Source organism: Leptidea sinapis, chromosome 30 (genome assembly GCF_905404315.1).
Source record: "Leptidea sinapis chromosome 30, ilLepSina1.1, whole genome shotgun sequence".
Lineage (NCBI taxonomy): Eukaryota > Metazoa > Arthropoda > Insecta > Lepidoptera > Pieridae > Leptidea > Leptidea sinapis.
In genome coordinates this window covers 7,111,444-7,135,977 of record NC_066294.1, presented here as the reverse complement: position 1 = coordinate 7,135,977, position 24,534 = coordinate 7,111,444, and the positions used below count along the sequence as shown (strand labels likewise).

Sequence of the window (24,534 nt, the reverse complement as noted above, 5' to 3'; positions counted from 1 at the left end):
AATAGTGTCTGTCAGAAAAGTGTATATCACAAATTCTCTTCTTCTTATAACATTCAAAATCAGATGTTTAAGGGTTTCCACCAACAAGACTGACCCAAGTTTTAAACTGCTCAGGAAATTTGACAGCATCTGGGAAACGATGCATTGGAATCTCTGAAAATAATAAATAACATTATTAAATAAATTGAGTGACTATTAAAGCCATCAGATAAATTGTGATAACCTAGTGTTATGACCATTGGGCTAATATTAGATTTTGGACTCATATATTGACCTTTCTCTTGATAAAAATGGTGGCAAAGCCAGCACAGCTTTCAATTATTATTAAACCATATAAGTCAGGGGGAGTCTGAAGTCTGACATAAGGTGATTTGAGGGATTGGAGTTTAATCTTTGGGGCAAGATACAGAAAACCGGTATGTTTATAATAGTTTTAACCATGATTGCAAATTCAATCTACGGACCGGTATTAGAACCTGAGAGTAGAACAAACCTTATATGATACTTTATTTATCACAATATAAGTCAATAAACTATACTGTTAAGATTTAAGAGAATAATTTACTTACCACGGAGCGCACAAACGAAAGCACGACGTCTCGGCATTACACCAAAGTTCATAAATTCCACAAAAAAAAGTGTCTCTATCACAAAAAGTAGAAATTCACAGAATAAGGAGATTTTTGGAGTGAATTCGCAACAGCAAGGCGGTGGAACACAAGGCTCGACTCGACGCACTTACACTTCGATTTCAATACCAAAAATATGCAAAATGGAACACGAGAGCTACATACATGCGCAAAGTGCAAACGCTAGAAGTAGCCGCCATTTTATGACCAGTGGGCAGGTTCAAGGTGAGTGACAGCTGACAAAGCTTTAATTTTGGGGCCAACTAACAGATGGCACTACAGTTTTCTGAAAACGTCACTATAAGGCGACTGTCCCACCCCTGCCCAGTATTTTTGGCCAAGATCCGGGTAAGGGACCATTCTATATGTGAACGTGGCCTTGAGGAAGGTACTCTTGACTTTATTTTTTTCTATTGCCTTAATATGTCGATTCCTTTATATGACCTTCTACCGAAGGATATCCCTCGCCCAATCAACATCCCTTTTCTTCTAAATTTATGCCATTCCCCTTTCATAAAGATTCTTTACAAATTTATTTCCCGCAATAATATTAAATTGTAATTTCTATCCTCCATACTTTCTACGCTTCTACATGCACATATTCCCACTTACATCCACACATTTCTCCCTTAAATTTAGATTAGATACTAACAAGGTAGTTAATATAATGGGTGCTTATTACTATCCGTACTAACTATTGTTGCCTATTCTTCAGTTCACAAAAAAAAACCACAGATATATATCAACCGATCATTTCCTTTTAATCAGTTCTTTATATAACGCAATCAGCTAAATTAAAATAAAACATCTCTCCACCTTCACGTTGGCCGTATCGTCGACATTCAGTCGACGGTAGAGGTGTGTCATTGAAGGTTTTTAAATTATTAATTTAATTTAACTGTTTTTTGTCAATGGTCAACAGGTTGAAAAAACTGTTAATTTGTCAACGGGTTTTGAAAAATCGGTTAATGTATTTAATTAAATTAGGTTTTTAATAGGTTTTCATTACGTCAATGTTATATTATCAAGTCAACGTTTTCGTTCGCAAAGTCGTCAACTGTTTTGAATTAAGCTGTTTTAGTGAGGCAATAAATTTCTTAATTTATTGTGAGTTACGGGTGAAGACGTTGATTGAATTTATTAGCATATGTTCAACAGGTTTTTTCGTTGAAAAAAAACATTTAATTCGTTAACGAATATAACGCTGTTAATAAAAACAGTTTATTGATTTAACGACCACCTCTAGTCGACGGAGCCATTTAATATAAAAAAAAATAATTGTGCATGTTGATTTGATGGGAAACGTAAATAAATATTTATAATTTAAAAAGCTTAAATTTATATTTCATAGTGAGTTTAATCAACTCTTGTGTTCACCGTTACTATACTAAATGCCTGATGGGCTAAATATGTTTGTTCATTATGAATTTCGCCCCTTTTAATTAAATAAGACATACATGAGGTAGTAATTAAGACCAAAACGTACCAACGAAGATTTAAGTAGGTATATGAATAAAATTTACTGTGGAAAAGGGCAAACATTATGCATTTAGTCATCTCAGATTTCGTATCTGGACTCAAATCTCGCAATTTTGACACCCGACACAATGCTATTCGAGATCTTCTTCATTACGTTCGAACAGAACTCAGAGAGCTTTCCCAAGAAGCTTTAACACAAGCTCTCGACGAATTAAATCAACAAATTCACATTTTAACATCGGGTTATGATAATAATGAGAAAAAAGCTGGTATACTAATTATAGGTAAGGAAACATGATTATTTTTCATGAATAGTGATTTTAAAAATATATTATTACTTAGTTATCCTTCTTTGCATTTATGTAGGCTTTCATTGTTTAAAAAAAAGTTACATCTATCATTTAAACCAATGAAATTACTTAAGGAGGTATAAGTAACTTTATCAAAAAAGTGATTACAATATGAAAATGGCTCAATGGAAGACCTGTTGACTGTTACTATGGAGCCCATAGTTTTATCCTACCCGCTACATACATTGTATTTTCAGTTTTCAAATTCATATTTTATACTTCATACTGTAAAGGGGGTGTCAACACTCTTGCAATACCTATGGTGATGCAGGAAACTATGGGTTCTGGTGATTACATCACTATCAGGTGACCTATGTGTATGCTTGCTTGACCTCATCATCCATAAAATGTCATTAATGATTGAAATGAAGATTTTGAAAGATTTTTTTATTAATTTTAGTGTGCTTGATAAGTGGAGATAATGACATAAATAAGACTAGAATATCACGCTATGCTCATTACTTAAGAAATATATTCCCTACAAGTGATACTAATATCTTGGAGTTAGCGTCCAAAACGATGGGTCGTATAACAGTAACACTTGGAATAAAAAGAGGTGAATTTGTTGAGAATGAAATCAAAAGATCATTTGAGTGGTTAGCAGAGGATAGAAGTGAGTCCAAGAGACTATCTGCTTGCTATATTTTAAAGGAATTGGCGATAGCTATGCCTTCATATTTTTTCCAACACATAAATGGCTTCTTTAATCATATTGTAATTGCACTGAAAGATCCAAAGGAGCAAATAAGAGAAGTTGCAGCTAAGGCTTTAAGAGCTGCTTTTGTTGTAACATCTCAAAGAGAAGTTCCAGGGCAGCAGAAAAGAGCTCATTGGTATATACAGTGTTACGAAGAAGCAATGTCTTCATTCTGTGATCATAATGCTAGAGACAGAGGTTTAAGTAGAGATGACAATGTTCATGGAGCTCTCTTGATAATAAATGAGCTATTAAGATGTGCTAACTCTTCTTGGGAAAAGGAGTACACATCACTGATGCAGAAACTAGATGCTGGTCAAGATACTTCAGATGAAATGTCTTCATTTAATTCTAAATTACAAAGTACATGGCAATACCAAAACGACTCGGAAGATAAAATTCAGACTGTTGTAATTCTAGAATCAAGTATATGCAGGCAACTTATTACGGATAAATATGATAAAATTGCTAGTGGTAAGATTGCATTCTTTCTAATTTTGTAGCCATTAATACAGATTAAGATAATAATAGCAGAGTTTTACCTACCATTGAAACTATTAAATATTATGTCCGGAGCCCTATTCAAGGCCTAATAAACAATAATGAGATGACATATTATGTTTCCGACTGTCTTTAGTTGTTGTTTCTTTAATTTTCGTAAATGTGGCAACTTCCAACTGCCTTGTTCACCAGGTGAGTGCCATCGACCATTGAACTTCATTATGGTCTCAATTAGCTACTTATATCTAACTTAACTATCACCAGGCAGAATTTACTGTAAGCCTCGAAAGAGGCTCTGGACATAATATGAATTTTCATGGTAGGTAAAACTCTGCTATTATGTCCTTCCGCTGTTATTTGAGGCCTAATAAACAATATTGTGACATTGTTTGTTGTCCCCTGGTGAACAATATTGTGCTCTAATATAGTTTTATAAGATTACTTTTCTCTAAGGTGGAGATCGGCCAAATATTATGCTAATTCTGAGCCCGCTAGATAAATAATACTTATGTTTGAAGTTTGACACCAATTTACCCATCAATGCCATGCTTTGAATATATTAAGAGTGGACTAAGTGTTGACTAGACCATGATTCTACTGACTCAAACCACCCCCACATTTCCAAACTTCGAGCTTCAATTCTTCTAATTTGGGTGGGGGACGGCCCATTGACAGATCTATCAATTTGGACTCTCATTGCTGGAATACAAATGGAAGTGCTATATCACGAGTCATTAAATCCGCTCTCCAAAATGCCTGGGGCCATCTCGGTGCTATTATTAAATATATGCCTACCGCTAGATTGAGATGCATAAGAACTCTTGGTATTAAGTTTGGAGAGGGAAATATCTACGCTAGGCTGAATCTCCATTCCCAAACAAATGCAGTGTGTCTCCACGCTGCACGATCTGTTTGGTCTACAGCATAGTTTCTCAACGTTATTTTGCTCACGCTTTGAGTATATTGTTTTTTCTAGAGTATTTTCGTGTATTTTTTTGCCTTTTTAGACTATATTTTTTAATCTACCCACGCCCTATCTGCGCCATCTCAATGTCCTCTAATTTTCTCTGGGTCTTTTACTGCCCCCCCGAAAGTCTCAAACGCACACACGTTGAGAACCTATGGTCTACAGTGACATATTTTGGGACGACATGAGCACGACTGGACGCAAGCAAATCCACCTCGGGCACACCCCATTTTCGAAAAACTACCTCTGTCAATGCAAGAAGATGATGCCACTTGGGAAGTTTACTTTCGAAACAGGCGATGTGCTACGCCATTGAGTTTCCCAGGAATGTAATGTGCAACTAAATGAGTGTTGTAACAGTGTCAGGCTCATTAGTGGCACCGATCGACTTCCTCGTTCTTTTCTGTGATACGCCACAACTGACATGCTGTCGCACTGAAGCAGTAACGTTGAATGGCGTAGTAGGTGACCGAATTGGTAGACATTTTTGTATGCTCAACATTTCATTTTGATTCGAATGAATAGGATATTCTATTTTCGACCAATCGCCCATCAATTGAACCCCGTTCAATTCTGCTCCCCACCCGGCATCGGCTGCGTCTGTTGTTTAGAAGTTAGTCAGAGGTGGAAGGTGAAGTCGAGACGACTTGTTGCAACTCAGCCTCCACCACGTGAGTTCTTTCAATACCTGTACTGGTAGTGGAATTTCCTCTCAACATTGTTTCGCAGCAGAGAGTTGCAATGTGCCAAGGGATAACGGATGGTCACGATGGTCAATATTCAAGGTCCTGACTTGAATTTCTAGAAGTGTCGCTTTTTGTTGTATCAGAAACTTTGCTATACAGAGGGTTCCGAGCTTTTCTTGTTGTTCCACGTATCCCATACCAGACCTAGATACTCCAAAGACATTTGGCCTGTGTCAAATCGATTTTTATCATCCGATCGTTCGGCTGTAAAAAGTGCGGAATGCGATGAACCGAGATAAGTCTGAACTTTATCACTTTTACAAACTAATTCAGTCTCTTTAGATTTAAAATAAGACGCAAAGTGCCATCTCTTTTCGGTGTTAAAAAGAGGGTAGATAAAAACCTCGTGTTTCGGGGGCAAACTCAAAAATATTCTCCGTTATTAGATTGTTTATAGCTAGATCCATCCCGCAATATGGTGAAGTCTGATACCAACGGCTAGTGAGGTGCGGTAAGACAAGCGCGGGTTGCGCTTGGAAAGGAATTTTATAACCTGATATTATGTGCAACAGCGAAGTCGGCGCGTCTAATTTTGTCCCGGAACATCCCTAATCTGGCTCCGCGAAACTGCTGTTCTTTGTCAAAAATTCTTACCAGATGAGCCTTGTTGATTAAATGGATTTCTTGGAATGACCGGGGCTTGTGAACCCGCGGTAAATGATTGTGGTTTTATATTGAGGTCAAAAAAATTGCTGGTTTCCGGCATAGGCTGGAAAGTTATAATTAAATGCATAGGGTTGCATAGGAGCATACGATATGTACGCCTTAGGGGCTTTATATTGTAATGCAAACGGAGCCGTGGGGCGACCGGTTTGATTATAGGCACTGGATCCAGGTTGCGCAGCTTGAGATGCAGGGCAAAAGACAGTATCTTTTCGTGCGCAGAAAAGGAGGTCCTTGAAAAACTTTTATTAATACCACCATTGTTTTTTTTATAAAGTCAGAAAATTGTGCTTTATTAAATAAAAATTCACAAATAAAATTTGAAATATAATAATACTATGTAATAATATTTTCAGAATGAGGTTTATCACTTTAATAACATAAAAAAACAAATTAAATAAAAATTCATAAGATGGAGGAGGTATCTTTTTTAAAGTTCTTAATAATTTATCGTTTACCTAATTTAAGAATGCTTCTCGCCTTTCTTCAATTATATCAGCTCGAGGCCCACAAAGCAACCGAGACAGCTGTAAACAGTGAAGAGATTTTTTTTTGAAAATCACCCATCTTCATCAAAATTAGCATTGTCTTGAACCCACTGCAATAAATTAAATACCTCCGTCTTTAAAGCATCACTTTGCATGATTATCACATGTGTAATCGCGCCCAAAAACTTATCACTTGTAACTAAATTATTTCCTTTATCAAACTTTTTAATCTCATCGTTCACCTCAAGTTCTACAAAACCAGGCCAAAAATAGTCATATGGGCAATAAATGACTTTTGAATTTCGGCGTAACGTATGTTAGTCCAATTTTCAAAATCAAAATATTGAAGTGAATTTAATAATTTTAAATGTTCAAAGGACGTACTTAAAATTGTAGTATTTAAATTTGTTTTTATATTAAAATTAAATAGAAGTCCAATGGCCGATGGTACTCACCTGGTGAACAAGGCGGCCACATTTACGAAAATTAAATAGACTACAACGACTAAAGTCAGCCGGAAACATAAGATGTCATCTCAATATTGTGTATTACGCCTCGAATAACGATGGAAGGACATAATAATTCTGTAAGAATATGTAACTGCCATGTTCTTCTATTTGTTCGCCCATTCTCATTTTCAATCTTAATATGTATAAATTTCGTGACACGTTGTTTGTCCACGATGGACTCCTAAAGTAATGAACGGATTTTAATGGGGATTACTTCATGGAGCGCAGTTTGGTCCAACTTGAGAGATAGGATAGTTTTTATTTAGATTTGGGACCCTAAATTATTTTTATTTTCAATATTTGTTTTGTATGGACATTTTTTCTATGAGAGAATTTAGTGAGGCACGGTTTGACAGTGTCGCTGTGAAACAATTTCATTATAATAACAGGGAGCATTTTTAACGAAATAGATCTTCATGTTTTGATATATTATTGGCAAATTCCTATAATACAGTATTTATCTTATCTACAGAACAACGTCTGTCGGGTCAGCTAGTATACTACATATTATGTCATATTTTATGTTTTCCAGTAATTTTTCTAATTCTAGTAAACTTTCGTGGGTTCTGACAGTTTTCATTTTTAGTGTTGCAATATAAAGTACATTTCATCGTTTAGTTGGATGGTAATGGCCTAGTACTCCCGTGGGGACTAGCTGTGGTGGGTAAATCTATAAATATCCATGTCTAATTAGTTGAAGAATAGGCGTTAGTAAGTGGTTGCATAAGGACCACGATAACGAACTTTTTAAAAATAGAATTCTCTATTATAGAGAATACTTCTTTCCTAGAGTAAAATATTTCATAGACAAAGAAATCATGTGGTAGAAGGTACAAACCCTAACTTAGAATGTAGTATAAAAATAATCTATGTATTAAGGAATTGCGCGCGCGTGGACAGACTTTGACGCAATGACCTTATCAACATTGTTGGAAAATTTCAAACTTAATTGTTACAAATTACTATTACTATCGCGATTAAAAGGTACTTTTAAATCCTTATACATGACGCTTATCGAAATACTTAATTACTTAATTGTCTGTGTGCCTCTGGTAAAACGCTTACCCTTTTCTTCTCTGCTCTTCTTTATTTACGCATATTCAATGTTCTTCCAGCCATTTTCACTATTTCATCTTCCCATCTTCTAATTTGCCTCCCTCTATTTCTCTTGCAACCTCTTGTGTACCACATAGTGATAGTTTTGCTCCATTTTATGCTCCATCACTTATATGGTGCCAATTCCCATTCTCTACCAGCGGGGATTATATAACGTACAAAATTAACTAAACTATTCTTATTTATTTTAGATGTTATGGCTCAACAGATCTCAAGGTCACATAATGTTCATCAAATGCTCCTCTTAGTTATACCAAGACTAGCTGCTTTCAACCGTGAATTATTTGCAAAAAAACACCTTAAGTCGACTATCAATCACCTGATTACATTCTTATGTGGTAAAGAAAAAGAAAAAGCAATGGCTTTCACTACATTAGGGTTAATTTGTGTTGCCATAAAAACCAATATTGATCAGTATCTAAACAGAATAATTGAGATAATCAAATCAACACTGCCGATCAAAGATGCTTCTAAAAAGAAGAATGGAATCGATACCTCTCTATTTAAGTGTGTAACCTTGTTAGGATTTGCAATGAAGGAAAATATAGCGAGTGAGTTAAAGATATTATTAGATCCTATGTGTGCGTCTGGCTTAAGTCCACAACTAACCACATGTTTTAAGGAGCTAAGTCAAAATGTCCCATCATTACAGAAAGAAATAGCTAACAGACTGTTGAATATACTATCGTTGATATTACGCAAAAAGCCATATCTCTTGAACACGAATAGTGATGTTCAGAAAAATTATAATTTTTCGACTGCTGTGTATATGGAACCACATGATGCAGCTAAACTAGTTTTGGCTCTACGTACACTTGGTGCTTTTGATTTTGAATGGAATAACACAATGATGTCCTTTATAAGGAGATGTACAGACCATTATTTGCAAAGCGAGCAGCATGACGTCAGGTTGGAGTCGGTAAAAACGATAGCCAGGCTGCTGATAAAAGCTGTTGATAGATGTTCACAAACAAATTCACAAACTTTGTATGTGCTTGTTGATGAAACTCTGGGTAAACTAATTTCAGTGGGCCAATCTGATTTGAATGACGAATTTCGTCTTAAGGTTCTTGAAGTTTTCACAAATCCTGTTTTTGACAAGTTTTTAGCAACTGAGGACCATCTTAAGTGTCTATTGATCGCTATTCATGATTCGAATCCTGATGTTTGCGATGTGGCCCTATGTATAGTAAGCCGACTCAGCAACTTGAATCCAAGCTTTACTACGCCTATGTTGCGGCAACTATTTGTACAAATACTTCTAGAATTGCAACATTCAGAATCTTCGCGTTGTAAAGAACAGTCAATAAGAATGCTGAATAATATTATAATAAATGCGCCGATGCTTACAAGACAATATGCAGACACTATCCTGAATGTTTTAGTACCAAAGTTAATGGAGGATGAAAGCAGTTCAGTGATGATATCAACAATGCTTAAAGCCATTGGTGATTTAGCAGAAGTGAATGGAAGTGGTGCTGCTTTGTCTCAATGGATACCACAGTTGATGGCCAAACATCTGGAAATACTCTCTGATGCAAACCAACAAGAAAAGAGAAGTGTTGCTCTGTGGTCATTTGGACAGGTGATAAGCGCCGAAGGATGTGCTGTAACGCCGTACATGAATCATCCAAATTTGATGGATATTCTTCTTAACTTTCTGAAAACCGAACAACAAAGTAGGGACAGAAGGGAGACGATCCGCGTTTTAGGTTTGTTGGGTGCCTTGGACCCATATCAACATCGGATCAATCAAGGACATATAGATTTTCAGACCATTTCTACACTTATACCGATTCCAGAAACTATAGATACAATAGAAAACTTCGATTCGAGCGTCAGTGAAATGTTTGTAAGCATGTCGCCGATTGTTCTCGATGAATTTTATCCCGCGATTGCAGTGACGTCACTGATGCGAATATTACGAGATCCTCTTTTAGCACAGCATCATACTAGTGTTGTTCATTCTGTAACATTTATATTTCAAACTTTGGGAATCAAATGCGTGCCATACATATCGCGAGTAACGCCGAGTCTTCTTTACGTAATACGCAACACGGACAATGAGAACTTCCGAGAATTCCTATTCACTCAATTAGCTCAATTGATTTCGGTGGTGAAAATACATATTCGGCCGTATTTACAAGACATTGTTGTTCTTATACGCGAGTATTGGACTCCAGACAGTCAAATGCAGGCGACTATAATTCTATTATTGGAACATATCACAGTTGCAATTGGTACTGAATTCAAAGTGTACATTAGAAAAATTTTACCGAATATTTTGAGAGTATTAAAGAATGACAAAAGCAAGGACCGCATTTTGACGGAGAAAATGCTGCTAACTATGCAAAAGTTCGAGAACAATTTAGATGATGTTCTTTTAACGACGGTTCCGGCGATCACGGCGTTGTTTTACGGCAGAAATATCCCAACCTCGATATCGAAACTGGCAATGGAGACAATTGAACATTTATCCATACATTTGTATCTAAAACCTTATTCTGCAGTCCTGATACAAAGTGTTGTACGTGTCTTGGAGAACAATCCAACCTTACGACAAACAGCGATGAATACACTTTGCGCTTTAATAGTTCAGTTGGGACGGGACTATATATATTATATTAATTCTGTCGATAGAATAATAATGAAGCATAAAATACAATGTATTAATTATATCGTTTTGGTATCGAGACTTCAAGTTACCTCAACACTTGCATCTGATGACGATTATTTAGCTGAAACTAGGTCCAGATTGAGAAATCGGAAGACTGATGTAATTATAATAATTCTTTTTTAAATATTCACTATACTCATTCACACTGAAATTTTTACTAACTAACCGTGAATGATTTTAGGTGGTAAAGAATGATACACAAAATATTCAAAAATTGGTACTGAATACACAAAATCTGCGAAAATGTTGGTCAGTGAATAATGTCATATCTAAAGATGATTGGTTGGAGTGGCTTCGTCAGTTTAGCATTGGATTACTGACGGAATCAAATAGTACAGCAATTAGGTAAGTTAGCCTTTAGAATTCTTCTAATTCTCTTAACTCAATGATAATTAATCTTTAGCGTTTATTCTTAATAAATTACAAAGTCCTTATACTATTCTATAATTTTAGAGCATGTGCAAGTTTAGCTCAAAACTACCCGCAACTGGCGAGTGATTTGTTCAACGCAGCATTTATGTCATGTTGGACTGAATTGAGCGAACAGCTACGTGCGGAACTTGTAGTGTCCTTAGAGAGAGCACTCAGTGTATCAGATGCGCCTGAATTAGCTCTTACTATTTTGAATCTTGCTGAGTTTTTGGAACATTGCGACAAAGGCGCTTTACCTATTTCAATCAAGTTACTAGGTGATACAGCTATTAGTTGCCGAGCCTTTGCAAAGGCTCTTTATTATAAGGTATGATTTAAAACATTTGTCTTTTGTCTAATCAGCAAACAATTATTTAAATTTAACTTGTATTAATTTACTTTTTCTATTATAGGAAGAAGAATATAGGCGGGATCCTTCCACACAGATTGTAGAGGCACTTATACATATAAACAATAAATTGCAACAGAAACAATCTGCTAATGGATTGCTAGAGAAAGTAATAGCGCAGAAAAAGAATAGCGACCCATCACTCAATGTCCATGTTAGATGGTATGAGAAACTACATAACTGGGAAAAGGCTTTAGATTTGTACAGTAAGAAAATTGAATTAGAAGCACAGGATAACGAGTCCAAGTTAGGCATGCTAAGATGCTTAGAGGCTATGGGAGAATGGGGTAAACTATATAATACTTTAACTGAGCAGTGGGATAACATGGCAGATGATATCAAGAAAAACTCTGCGAAAATGGCTGCAGCTGCTTCGTGGGGACTACAAGAATGGGATTCAATGAAAAAGTTTGTTGACTGTGTTCATGAAGATACGCAGGATGGTGCCTTTTACAGAGCAGTACTCGCTATTCGTGAGGGAAATTGGGCAGATTCAAGACATTACATCGATTCTGCAAGGACACTGTTAGATGGAGAAATATCAGCTGTTATTGGCGAAAGCTATCAAAGAGCTTATAGTGCACTTGTGAATGCTCAGATGTTAACTGAACTAGAAGAAGTGGTTACATTTAAGCTTGTCGAAGATCGGCGGGCAACGATGCGAAAAATGTGGTGGGCCAGGCTACAGGGGGGTCAACCTCTGGTTGAAGATTGGAGGAAAATACTCCAAATTCGTAGTCTCGTTTTGACTCACGAAGAAGACAGCCAAGCCTGGCTTAAGTTCTCATCCCTGTGCAGAAAAACTGGTTCAGTAAATCAGGCCCATAAAATTGTATTGTCGATTCTCGGTTCTGATCCTGTCACGAATCCAGATGTTTTGCTTGGAGCGCTGGATCCACGGGTCATATTAGCCTACAGCAAAAATATATGGGACGCTGGCAACAAGAGATATGCTTACGAGGTGCTACAACGGTTTGTAGACAATACTGAAGCCGACGGCGAAGAACAGTGCAGATTACTCGCGCGGTGTCATCTAAAACTCGGATCTTGGTGTGAATCCTTGCAAGAGATAAATGAATTATCTATTCCGGAAATTTTAAGGAACTACGCAGCAGCAACATTCCTTTCTCCTGATTGGTACAAGGCATGCCATGCCTGGGCTTGCATGAACTTTGAAACTGTCTTATTCTATAAACAACAAGATAATTTATCTGAGAGCAGTGTTGCGGGTGGTTCTGGTGATAAGAAAGTGTCGAGAACAGATTTTATAAACACGTACACAATTCCAGCAATAGAAGGGTTCTTTAAATCGATAAGTTTATCGAATGGAAACTCTTTACAAGATACATTGAGACTGTTGACTTTATGGTTCGATCACGGGCATCATCCTGCTATCTACGACGCGTTGTTCGAAGGTACAAGACAAATCGATGTTAAGATCTGGTTGCAAGTAATACCGCAGCTGATTGCGCGAATAGATTCTCCAAGAAGTCTCGTTGCCAAATTAGTGCATATTCTTTTGATAGATATTGGAAAAATGCACCCACAAGCGTTGGTCTATCCACTTACAGTCGCCACAAAGTCCTCATTTGTGACACGGAAAAACGCGGCGAATTATTTACTGAAGATTATGTGCACACATTCGCAAACATTAGTTGGAGAGGCAGCTATAATATCCGAGGAGTTGATAAATATTGCAATGTTATGGCATGATCAGGTCTACACAGCCTTAGAAGATGCGTCAAGGTAAATTGACATTTTTTATTCCAGTGATTCGCCTCGAACTTTGTTTGCCACACCACAAATTTAGCCGAGTAAGTTATAATGACGACGAGTATGCTGTTTTATAGAAAAATCTAAAATAATAATATTTGCCTGATTGCGGTCCCAGCGTTGTTACAAACTGAGCCAATAGTTCGCGTTACGTGTGATTCGTAAATCATTGTATGTTTAATAGTCGTTTACTAGTTGTATATCATTTCACAGTGTATTAGAGCGAGATATATCGACTAACTTCATGGTGTCGGATAATCGTGACGATCTAAAAATTCTCATATTTTTCTCAAGCGCTCCATGAGGAGTTCAATAAAACCAAAATTTTGACTTTTTTCTCTGATGTCGTGTATCCACGAACTCTATCTTAGTATTATTATAATATTGCAGGTTGTACTTTAGTGAAAAGGATTACCGCGGCATGTTTAGGACTCTTGAGAAGATGCACGCTATGTTGGATAGACCTCCGAAAACGTTGAAGGAAGTCTCCTTTCTACAGATGTATGGGAGGGATCTGCAAGAGGCGCAAAGGTGGTGTGAGCTCTATAAGGTCAGTTCCAGTACACGAAGACGACAGAATACAAAAAGAAACATTTGTAATGAATACTATTATTATTATTTTTACCACTCTTACTCAGAATCGCGATTTCGAGAATGCAGAGAATAAGTAATATTGTCTAAAACTGGAACTTTGCGAAATTCGTATAATTACCTAGCATACTGTATTTGTAAAAAAAAAACAGGCATATGGTTCAAGACCATACAGGCAGCACCTAAATAAGATCGCAAAAAAAGTCGCCGTTGAAAAGAATTTGGTTAATTTAACCAAGACTAACAAAATAGGACTTTAATAATCAAAGTGTTATATACATTTAAGTACAAATTATTAACTAAATAAATGCTTATAGATTTTTTATTACCTCATAGAAATGTGTAAAGAATAGTGGGAATTCACCTCTGGAATAAAGCTTGTTTAAGTCTGAGGTGGCTTGAATTCCTCGCTTCACTCAGAACTCTACTTAACCCTTGCCTCGGTCAGGAGAAAGGTATTGTCAAACATAAATGGAAGCATGGAGAATGCGAAACAAAGCGGAGACGTCAAACTACAAAGTAGGCACAGCAAACCGAAAGCGAAGCGTTGCGGAACGCCACTCGTGTCAAAGTTTTGTAAATAAATACAAACATCGAGTTTCGCTCTTGATTCGCGTCTCGCTTTCGCTCTCTGTTTGACGTCGTGCATACAAAGCCAGCTAATACAACTATCTCGCTCACGCCTCGCTTCGCGCGCTCGCCTTTGGTTTGCCCTGGCGTGACACGCCTTTCGTTTCGCCACGTGTTCGGTTTGCTTTCGCTTATCTATGTGACTAGATTCAAACGATACTATACATAACAAAATGAAAACGCTTCGCTACGCTTTCGGTTCGCTGTCAGTTTGACAATAGCCTTAAAATCAAACGAAGGTTGAACGCATGATCCTATATGACGCCAAGTTGGGTTTCAGGAGACGAATGAAGATCGTTACTTAAACTCGGCGTGGGATCTATACTGCCACGTGGTGCGTCGTATTGGCGCGCAGTTCCGGATCCACACGTCTCTGGAGCTCCAGTACGTGAGCAAGCGGCTGCACACGTGTCGGGATCTGGAGTTGGCTGTTCCAGGCTCGTACGTGCCCAACGAACCCGTCATCAGGATATCTAACATACACAGCCAGCTGCAGGCAAGTCTTCTTCTACTTACAGTCGTATTTAAATCTGCCACTTCGTTTGGAACCCGCATGAATAGAGATTTTTCTATGAATGGGGAGGATAAACGAGCTCCTCGACGTCACGTCATGTTAAGTGATCACCGCCGCCGCGTTGTCGGCCGTTATAATAAGTGTTCGCGCTCTTTTCAGGCTACTCTTGATGTATCTCAGGAAGCTTATTCTATATGGTTGTTTGTGGAAGAAAGTTCCTTGAAAACCACACCGTGGTGAAACGCCACACATCCAGGTGATGGAGATGATATCCTAATTTGTGGCGTGTTCGGCGACAGGAATCAGGTTAAATGGCTCTTCGGAACACTTTTTTTTTTATAAATTTATTTAATCATAACTAAATGCACAGTCGGTACTTAAATTTTACATCTCGCCAAACTGTTGCAACAGTTTGTTTGCGAGTTTACGCTCTTAGACAATATTATACTATTGTGCATCTATAATAAATTATACCTAATTTGTTCGTTATATTATACACTATTACTAATACACATATAACATTACACACATATAATTACTTAGTTATCAATTCATAATATTCCTTAAAACATATTAAAATCTTACCTGTATACATATAACTAAACTATACTACTTTAAATATTAAGGCTTATGTGGAGAGTACAGTCTTTTTTATCCTCTCTTAACCATTCTATACTATTAAAAATTTTTGGCACAACATATTCCCTTAATCTTTCCCCATAGTAGTTACATATTTTTGGTATTATATATATATTCCTGATATTCTTTCTCAAATTTTCCCTCAGATTAACAGGGTTTTTAAATATATTTGGGTAATAATTTTCTTTTGTTATTAAATAGTTTACTTTGTTAGTTACTGGCAGTATTTTTAAGTCTTTAAATATATTGTCATAATTTTTTCCGTATTTTTCCTTTTCCTTGCTTCCAATTATTAGTTTTAATAGTCTAATTTGATTTTTTTCAATCTCGTTTAAGTAAGTCTTAAACGTTTTACCGTAAATATTTAGACCATAGCTTAAGGCTTCTAATCATAGAGAATTTTTCTTCAGGATTGGCTTTTTTTTTCTATATCTGGGTGTAAAGTAGGCATCTTTGCTCTAAAATAGCGTATTGTACTCTACAATTTAACAGCTAATAGAGTACGCTAAAATACTTTTTGGAGGCTACCAGCCATACCCATTAACAAAACACAAAAAAAAACCTTACTATTAGTAGTCCAGAATACTAGTAGTGTACTAAATATTCTGGTTGGTGGTACCCAAAACGATAAACTCAAAATATAGTATCAATGTGACAACTTGCTCGATGAAAAAGAGATACGTGATATTATTTTTTTGCTCTCTCTTAATTTATCTCCTCTGGAATAAGACAAACCTACTCTATTTCTTCTATAAAAAGTAGGCAACCCAAACTGGGTGTACCTATATTGTTAAATTACTAAATTATGACGAGGCAAATAAACCATCATTTGAGTGAATATTTTAGATTAAGCTTATGAATTTATGATGATTTAATGGACGCGGATGTTCAACTACCACTAAGTAAACCCCAAGCTCGTCCGTTGGTAACTGACATTGTTGTTTTAGATTATAAAGTCCAAACAGCGTCCACGCCGCCTAGTGATACAAGGGTCAGATGGTCGGCAGTACATGTTCCTCCTCAAAGGTCACGAGGACTTGCGGCAGGATGAACGGGTGATGCAGCTCTTCGGCCTCGTCAACACGCTGCTGCAAGCAGACTCTAACACGTACAGACACGACCTGGCCATACAGAGATACGCTGTGATACCGCTGTCGCCGAACTCTGGGCTAATCGGCTGGGTTCCGCAATGCGATACTCTCTATAACCTAGTGAGTGACTACAGAGACAAGAAGTCCAATAAAATGACGCTCAACACCGAACAACAGATCATGATGAAGATGGCTTCCGATTATCAGAAACTCATGTTGGTGCATAAGGTGATTAATTATACATTTCAGTTTTAATTTACTTACACTCTAGACTCACAAGTCTTCTGTGTGCCTGGTTTGTATAAAAACGCAATAGGCTAACCCCCTTATTCATAATAGTCTGCTAATTTAAAACATTGCTAATTCTCACTCTGTTTTCTTCTATTGAGATAAGTCAGAATGAGAAAAAACACTCCTTAGCGGCTGTTTAAAGTTATTGGACCATTATGAATAAGGGGGTAAGCCCTTTCGAGCCCAGTGGAATTTTGTCACCTTCACAAACTTTTGAATTTCCTTTTTTCTTTGAATTTCCTCGCAGGTGTTATATGATGCAGGTAGATTGTCTTAGGATTAATAAACACGCATTCCATTGATAATTCAAATGCTAGAAAATATATGCATGCTCGTATGGGTTATTTGGTTCTAGACGAAGCTATCCTGCTCAAAGTCACGCGAGGCGAGTGTAGGTACCTGCGATTACATTTGGCTTGGCACCGACTTCAAACCTATCAATATGTAGCACATACAAATAATAGTATTTTATTAATATTAAAGGTATAAGATTCGCATAAGAGGTGTATTAAATTAAATCTCTATAAAGTTATTTTATACTTTTGAGTTTATGAAGTCGGTTTTTTAATCGTTGTTTTTTTTTAATTTTTAGTGTCATTAATCAGGTGAAATATTTCGTTGCTTTTTATGGTTACATATTAAATAGTAACTTTTTAAGTAGCTGTGGGTAGGCGTACGAATGGTTCGCGTGCCTTAAACAATATAGATCCCCTATTTCACGTTCACGTGCGACACTGAAATATCGTGAAAAACGTTTGTTAGCTATGAATGACAGGTTGCCTAAGACACGATTATCGGCAAACGGGTTTATAATAATAAATAATCAAACTAAATGAAAACTCCTAGAAAAAGCAGTACACAAACTATAATAAAATCATCCACGTAAGCAAAAATATTCATTAAAAATGTTCAAAAAATGGGGCCAAACTATGTCTAATTTTTATGCGACCAAATAGCAAACATTCTGCATCAAATTAAAGAAGGAAAAAGATTAAATTCGGTGTCCATACATAAAAAAAATACCTATCGAATTGAGAACCTCCTACTTTTGAAGTCGGTTAAAAAGTTGATTCTTTTCGAGATTCGCGAGCGTCGCTTGGTAGGTAATTGAAATTATGCTTTGTAATTTACACGAATTTCGAACCTTTCGAACACTTACAGCTGTTTTGTTAAAGTATTAATTAGGAGTTGAGAGTACATATTAGATTCATAATTATTCGTTAAACAGTTCAACTCTTAGTATATTCTCAATATATTCTTGATAATACTATGTATGTACATAGGCACGTAAGTGAATTTGCTAGAAAATGTCATAAGCATAATATTAACAGGAACAGACCTAAACTTTTAATGCCTACTAGGTACTCGGCAAAGTCGAGTTAGTAAGTCTTTTGTGGGGCGTTGTATATGCTTTTACAACAAGATCCCAGAAAATGTTCAAAACAAATGTATTACGAAATTCAAAAGAATTGTTAAAGAACGTTTGTGTGGTAAACGTTACTAAGTATAACGTTAATTACTTTCCTAATGATACCACAGATTGGTAATGGAGCGACCGCCCTTAGGCTATTAAATAATAAGCTTTATTGTATTGTAACCATATTTTTATTTAAAAAAAAAAAGATGTTCGCTGAGTTTCTTGCGCCCGTTCATCTCAGGTCTGATGCGTACTTTTCGAATGGGCGATAGTTTTTGACTTTCAATAAGTGATATATATATATATATATCTATATCTCGGAGATTAATTTGGATTTAAAATCGGGCGTCACGGTGTTGGTATCCACCATGTTATTTAAGTCGATCAGTGCGCACAACCGGCGCGGGCGCTAGCTTGAAGACGAATGCGACTTCTCACTGAGCGCTCTACTGATGGACAATAATAACTAACTTCAATCACGTCACCGACAGTGACGTACACAGTGTCAACTTCAAAGACACTTTGAAAGATGACGTTCGCCATCAGTTCAGCCCAATACACAGAGTAGAATATAATCATACAGGCCATATTACTTTTATATTCTAATTCTCCGAGATATATATGTATCTCTCTGTATAAAACGAAATCTTTTTAAAATTTTCAGGTGGAAGTTTTTGAATATACTCTATCACAGACGCCGGGAAATGATCTGGCTCGACTGTTGTGGCTAAAGAGTCCTTCGGCAGAATCTTGGTTCGAACGCCGCACCAACTACACCCGCTCCCTGGCAGTGATGAGCATGGTCGGTTATATCCTGGGTCTGGGAGACAGGCATCCCTCGAACATCATGCTGCATAAAGTCACGGGGAAGGTCTTGCATATAGACTTTGGCGATTGCTTCGAAGTGACCCAGACGCGAGAACGGTTCCCTGAAAAGATCCCGTTTAGGTTGACGAGGATGTTGATAAATGCTATGGAGGTGAGCTATTCATGATAAATTCAGCAATATGACATTTTCTGAGCAGTTTCTGGCAGATCTGAGAATCTGTCCACTAACACCGTCGCGTACCTACCTTATACAAAGTACATTGTTAAATAGTTATAAAACCAAATATATAAATTTACCGCGCCAAATGTCAAAAATGAAGATGTCTGTTTCTTGGCATTACTCTCGATTCCAAATTGCAATGGGGCCTCCATATTGAAGGATTGGCGAATAGGCTTAGTTCTGCAGCATATGCGGTTAAGAAAATTAGACTGTTAACTGACATAGATACGGCGCGACTTGTATACTTTAGTTATTTTCATAGTATTATGTCCTATGGTATATTGTTATGGGGCAGTTTGGCCGATATTTTGCCATCTTTGTGCTGCAGAAGAGGGCTATTCGCGGGATTGATAACCTAGGTCCTAAAGAATCATTAAGAGAAAAATTTTAAGAAATAAACATTTTGACTGTTGCATCTCAATACATTTTTGATAATGTCCTGTATGTTCATAAGCACATTGAGGAATTTTCTAGAAACTGTGACATTCATAATGTTAACACTACTCGGTTGTGTCGAGTTAGTTAGTCTTTTGTTGGGCGATGTATATGCTTCTACAATATGATCCCAGAAAATTTACCAAACAAATGTGTTACGAAATTTAAAAGAATTGTTAAAAAACGTTTGTGTGGGAAAGGTTACTATAGCATAAACGATCTTCTTAATGACACCACGGACTGGGAATAAAGCGAACACCCTCAGGCTCTTTAATTATAAATGTTTATTATACGATATCACATTGTAATCCATATTTTTATATTAAAAAAAAGCCCGCTGAGTTTCTTTCTTCTTTCTCTCAGGTCTGCGGCAGTATCTTTTGAATGGGTGGTAGTTTTTGACGTTCAATTAGTGATTTTGAATAAAAATATTTGAATTTGAAAGCAAACAATTGTTGTATGATGCCACAAACATAATATATTATAACGCCAAAGCTAAGAATTGAAAGAACATAATATTGTTACGATGCGAGTTATCCAGAACTTCTGGCCCAGCTGATACACTTATAGCTGTCTTTCTCTGTATGTGTCCAAGGCATAGACCAAGTATAGTAACTAGACTAATTGATAGCTTCCGTCTCAATCACACGAGAAAAAGAAAAACTTATGCGAGTCTTATGTAAAGAAATGAGATAGAGTGATTAGATTTTTTGTTTCGCCGTGTGTGCTGGTTTTTTCAAAGTCAGCACAGCCGGTGTGCTAAACAAACTTGACAGCGCTGCACAGAACACTTTTGAAACGTGTGAAATATCCACTATTTATTCAAAATCAGTGACAATTGTAAGTATAATCAAAGGAAATACGATGCGATGTTGTGTTTTATGAAGTAAAAGTGATAGTGAAAGATTACTTGTGTTATATTATGTACCTATTATACCTATATATATAGGATATTACCTGTCTCATGTTGGCCACGCCAAACCTATGTCTAGTTACTATACTTGGTCTATGGTCCAAGGCCTTATAGGGAAATTTAAGTTCGTGTCATGTTTATTGCTCAGACTCACGGCCATGGTTTGGTACGATGTAGTGGGCGTTTTTCAGTTTTCTCGTTTGCCGTCGCTGCACGTTTTAGATTACTATTAAATGTTAGATTTTAAATTTAAATTGTATCACAAGTTTATATTATTTTTTGAATATTATAATGAAAGCAATTATTTTTCGCCAGGTAACGGGTATCGAAGGCACTTACCGCTTTGCGTGCGAATCTGTAATGCACGTGCTGCACAAGCACAGAGATAGCGTCATGGCGGTCCTAGAGGCGTTTGTCTATGACCCCTTACTCAACTGGCGACTCATAGATAACGACAAACATTCCCTATCGGAATCCACTTTCTCATCAGACAGTGATACATCCTACTCTTTGCCGAGCAGAAGTCGCAACCAACTCCATTACGAGTCGTTAGAAATGCCTCCTGAATCCAATCTTAACAAGCGAGCTTTGGCCATTTTGAATAGGATCAGAGATAAGTTGACTGGACGGGACTTCCCCCATATCGAGGCGGTTGTGAGCGTACCCAAACAGGTCGACCTTCTCATCACTATGGCTACTAATAATGAGAATTTGTGCCAGTGTTACATAGGATGGTGCCCATTTTGGTAATGCGAAATCTTTGCTGTCAAGAAAATAAATGTTACGCGTGAGGAGGGTTTAGAAAACAAGTATAATTTCGCACATAATTAATTATTACATGTAGCAACACTCAGAAATATACTGTTGTTCATTGGCCTATAGATTTGCATCCCGTGCCACTAAATAAATAAAAAAAAAGATTTTCTCAGATTTTAGACACGTAAAACTCAGCTGAGATCAACCTTCAAGTGGAAATCTATGAATGATTTTTGCGATATGCGGTCTTGTTAACCTATTTGGTATGAGAAACGGAACGCATTTTTACACACGTGACAGGAAATTGTACAAACACGTACAAGACTTGTAGTTAGAGAATTGTAGTGTCGCTCAGAATTTTTGGGTTTTCAAATCCTGAGCGGCACTGCATTGTACTGGGCAAGGCGTTTCAATTGCCATCAGCTGTACGCCCTGCTCGTCTAGTCCCTCTTTTTCATAAAAAAAACCTAACTACGGCGATGTGTGTATTAAACGGGAATTTTAAAACGTCAAAATACAGCTGTTATGATGACGCAAGGAATTGTTGATCTCCTCATTGTTAGGCAAGTCTGAGTTTTTCTTAAGTCGTCGTTATGGTGTACTTAAGCTTAAGATTAGCTCGCACTCAAAGCAATGTTTATAAAAATGGACTGCGACCTAACTCTCTAGATTAGTCTGAGTAAGCTCTATAGATCTCAGCCTAATACTGTTCACCAATAACACATTAGTATCGCTGTGAATATTCATTTTTATTGCTCAATTGAATGAATAAATGAATGAATCAAGGCTGCTTCCATTTAAAATATACAAATTAGCATACGGTCTCGAATGTTCTCGAACAGTCGGTAACAAGACAGAAAAACATGTTTTTGTAAACAATATGTTATTTTTTTTAAGTGATACCCTGACTTCTGGGATTAATTAAATTAAATTTGTAACTATCAAAATGATTTGAGTTTTATTTAGTGTTAATTCCGCCAATATTTAGGAAGGAAATTTATTAAAGTAGGCATTACTTTGCGGGAAATCCGTAATTATCAAAATGATTTGAGTTTTCTTTAGTGTTAATTCCGCCAATATTCGATAAACAATTCGACACGTGTTTCAACTCTACACGAGGCATCCTTAGGACGTGTTGACTCGTCAAAATCTGGCACGAGACATTTGACTTTGTCTACATCAATAAATTTCCTAAATTTGTAACCAAAAATATATAACCGATGCGCGACTCAAACCTCAGAGTGGTCTTCCAACTGAGCAAATCGTATGGTGACGTATCGTTCGTAAATCTTGGTATACCAAATACCTTGGTTACAAATACACCTAACTGTATTTTCAGTAGGTTATTTATTATACGCCGGTAAGTGTCAAATACTATCCCCCTTATTCATAATAGTCTGCTAACTTAAAGCATTCCTAATTCGCACTCTGTCTTCTTCTATTGAACTAAGTCGGAATTAGAAAAAACACTCCTTAGCGGCTGTTTAAAGTTAGCGGACCATCATGAATGAGGGAGTTAACTCTAGCTAACGTTGAGCGTGAACTTTGTAACATAAAATATATTAAATACATATTCTAACCGTAATTATTTATTATTGAATACATTGGGAATATAATGCTAAATGTTTTTAAACAACGTCATGATATTACGCCAAAAATCTGATAATTATAAAATCTGCCACTTTCTCTGCATCTTTCCACGTTTTTTTTGTTTCGAGAATAGATTGATAAGTTAACCTTGAATTAAATCCAAAAAGCCACTTTGTGACGACTCGAAAGTCAAAACACATGTCTCCCGTGACCGACTCGCCTAATCTAGCCGATTACGCTTTACATAGCCTAGCATGAAGATTCAGTTCTCTTTGATACCCACGAAACGTGCTCAGCTTCTAAAGAAGTTTCATTTTTTTTTTTTTGGAGTTTACTCCCTTAGAATCGATTTTTATATAAGAAGCCCGGTATGAGAAAAATATGAAGAGTAAAATCTGCTCATCAATGATAGTAACGTTTTTATCTTTTAAATAAAATCAGACTTTGTCAGCTTACAAATAAGGCAACAATTAGCGTTACTTTTTAAATTATTTTATTTTGCAATAAGAATAGTAACTAATGATTGTTAGTTTCCTAAACTTTATTAGATGGCGTTGAACCACAGACCCCATCTTAGTTCAAATTAAAAACAAATAATACTAGATTAAACGTCATCTATTGTCACTTTCATAAACTATTTCGTATTTCCAAATCGAACGCTGAATCTTTCGAGTAATACGACAACATAACTTTTTATTATATTTATATCGGTTGATATTATAAAAGACATTATAAACTTATTGATATTATAAACTTAAATTACATAGAAATTGGAGGAAAACCCAGCGGCTAGATGACTTCCGGGCCTTTTCGGATATGAGAAGTTCATTAAAACGTCGAGCTGCTGAGGCTTACAAAGCATATCTAATACGCGTAGAAAACAATATCAAATCTAATCCGCTTGAATTCTGGAAGCACATAGTAAGTCTTCGTTTCAAAGGAGGTTTTGAGCCAACGGTAAAGTTCCAGGGTGACAGTTTTACGGGAGCTGCAGCTGCTGATGCAGTTGCCAGGTTCTTTGCAACGTGTGTATTCTACTGATATTCCCTAACTAAATACAACACAAGCCAATAATAATGACACTTCTCATAATAGCAACTATAATATAACAACAAGTATTAATAAATTAAAATCTTCCAGTTCAGAAGGACCTGACAGATTACCATCTTTTCTCTTCAAGGATTTAAAGACATGCATTGCCTCC

General features: G+C 36.6%; 1 protein-coding gene across 1 annotated transcript; it reads left to right on the top strand.

The window, feature by feature from the left end:
• Window positions 1-1,921: 1,921 nt before the first annotated feature.
• Window positions 1,922-22,687, top strand: LOC126973760 (serine/threonine-protein kinase Tor-like). The gene is made up of 11 exons (XM_050821078.1): window positions 1,922-2,392; window positions 2,859-3,629; window positions 8,337-10,921; window positions 11,004-11,167; window positions 11,276-11,561; window positions 11,647-13,388; window positions 13,806-13,965; window positions 14,917-15,132; window positions 16,737-17,108; window positions 19,253-19,567; window positions 21,300-22,687. The coding sequence occupies exons 1-11, from the start codon at window positions 2,173-2,175 to the stop codon at window positions 21,732-21,734; spliced, it is 7,266 nt and encodes a 2,421-aa protein (XP_050677035.1). The 5' UTR covers window positions 1,922-2,172; the 3' UTR covers window positions 21,735-22,687.
• The last annotated feature ends 1,847 nt before the right edge of the window (window positions 22,688-24,534 follow it).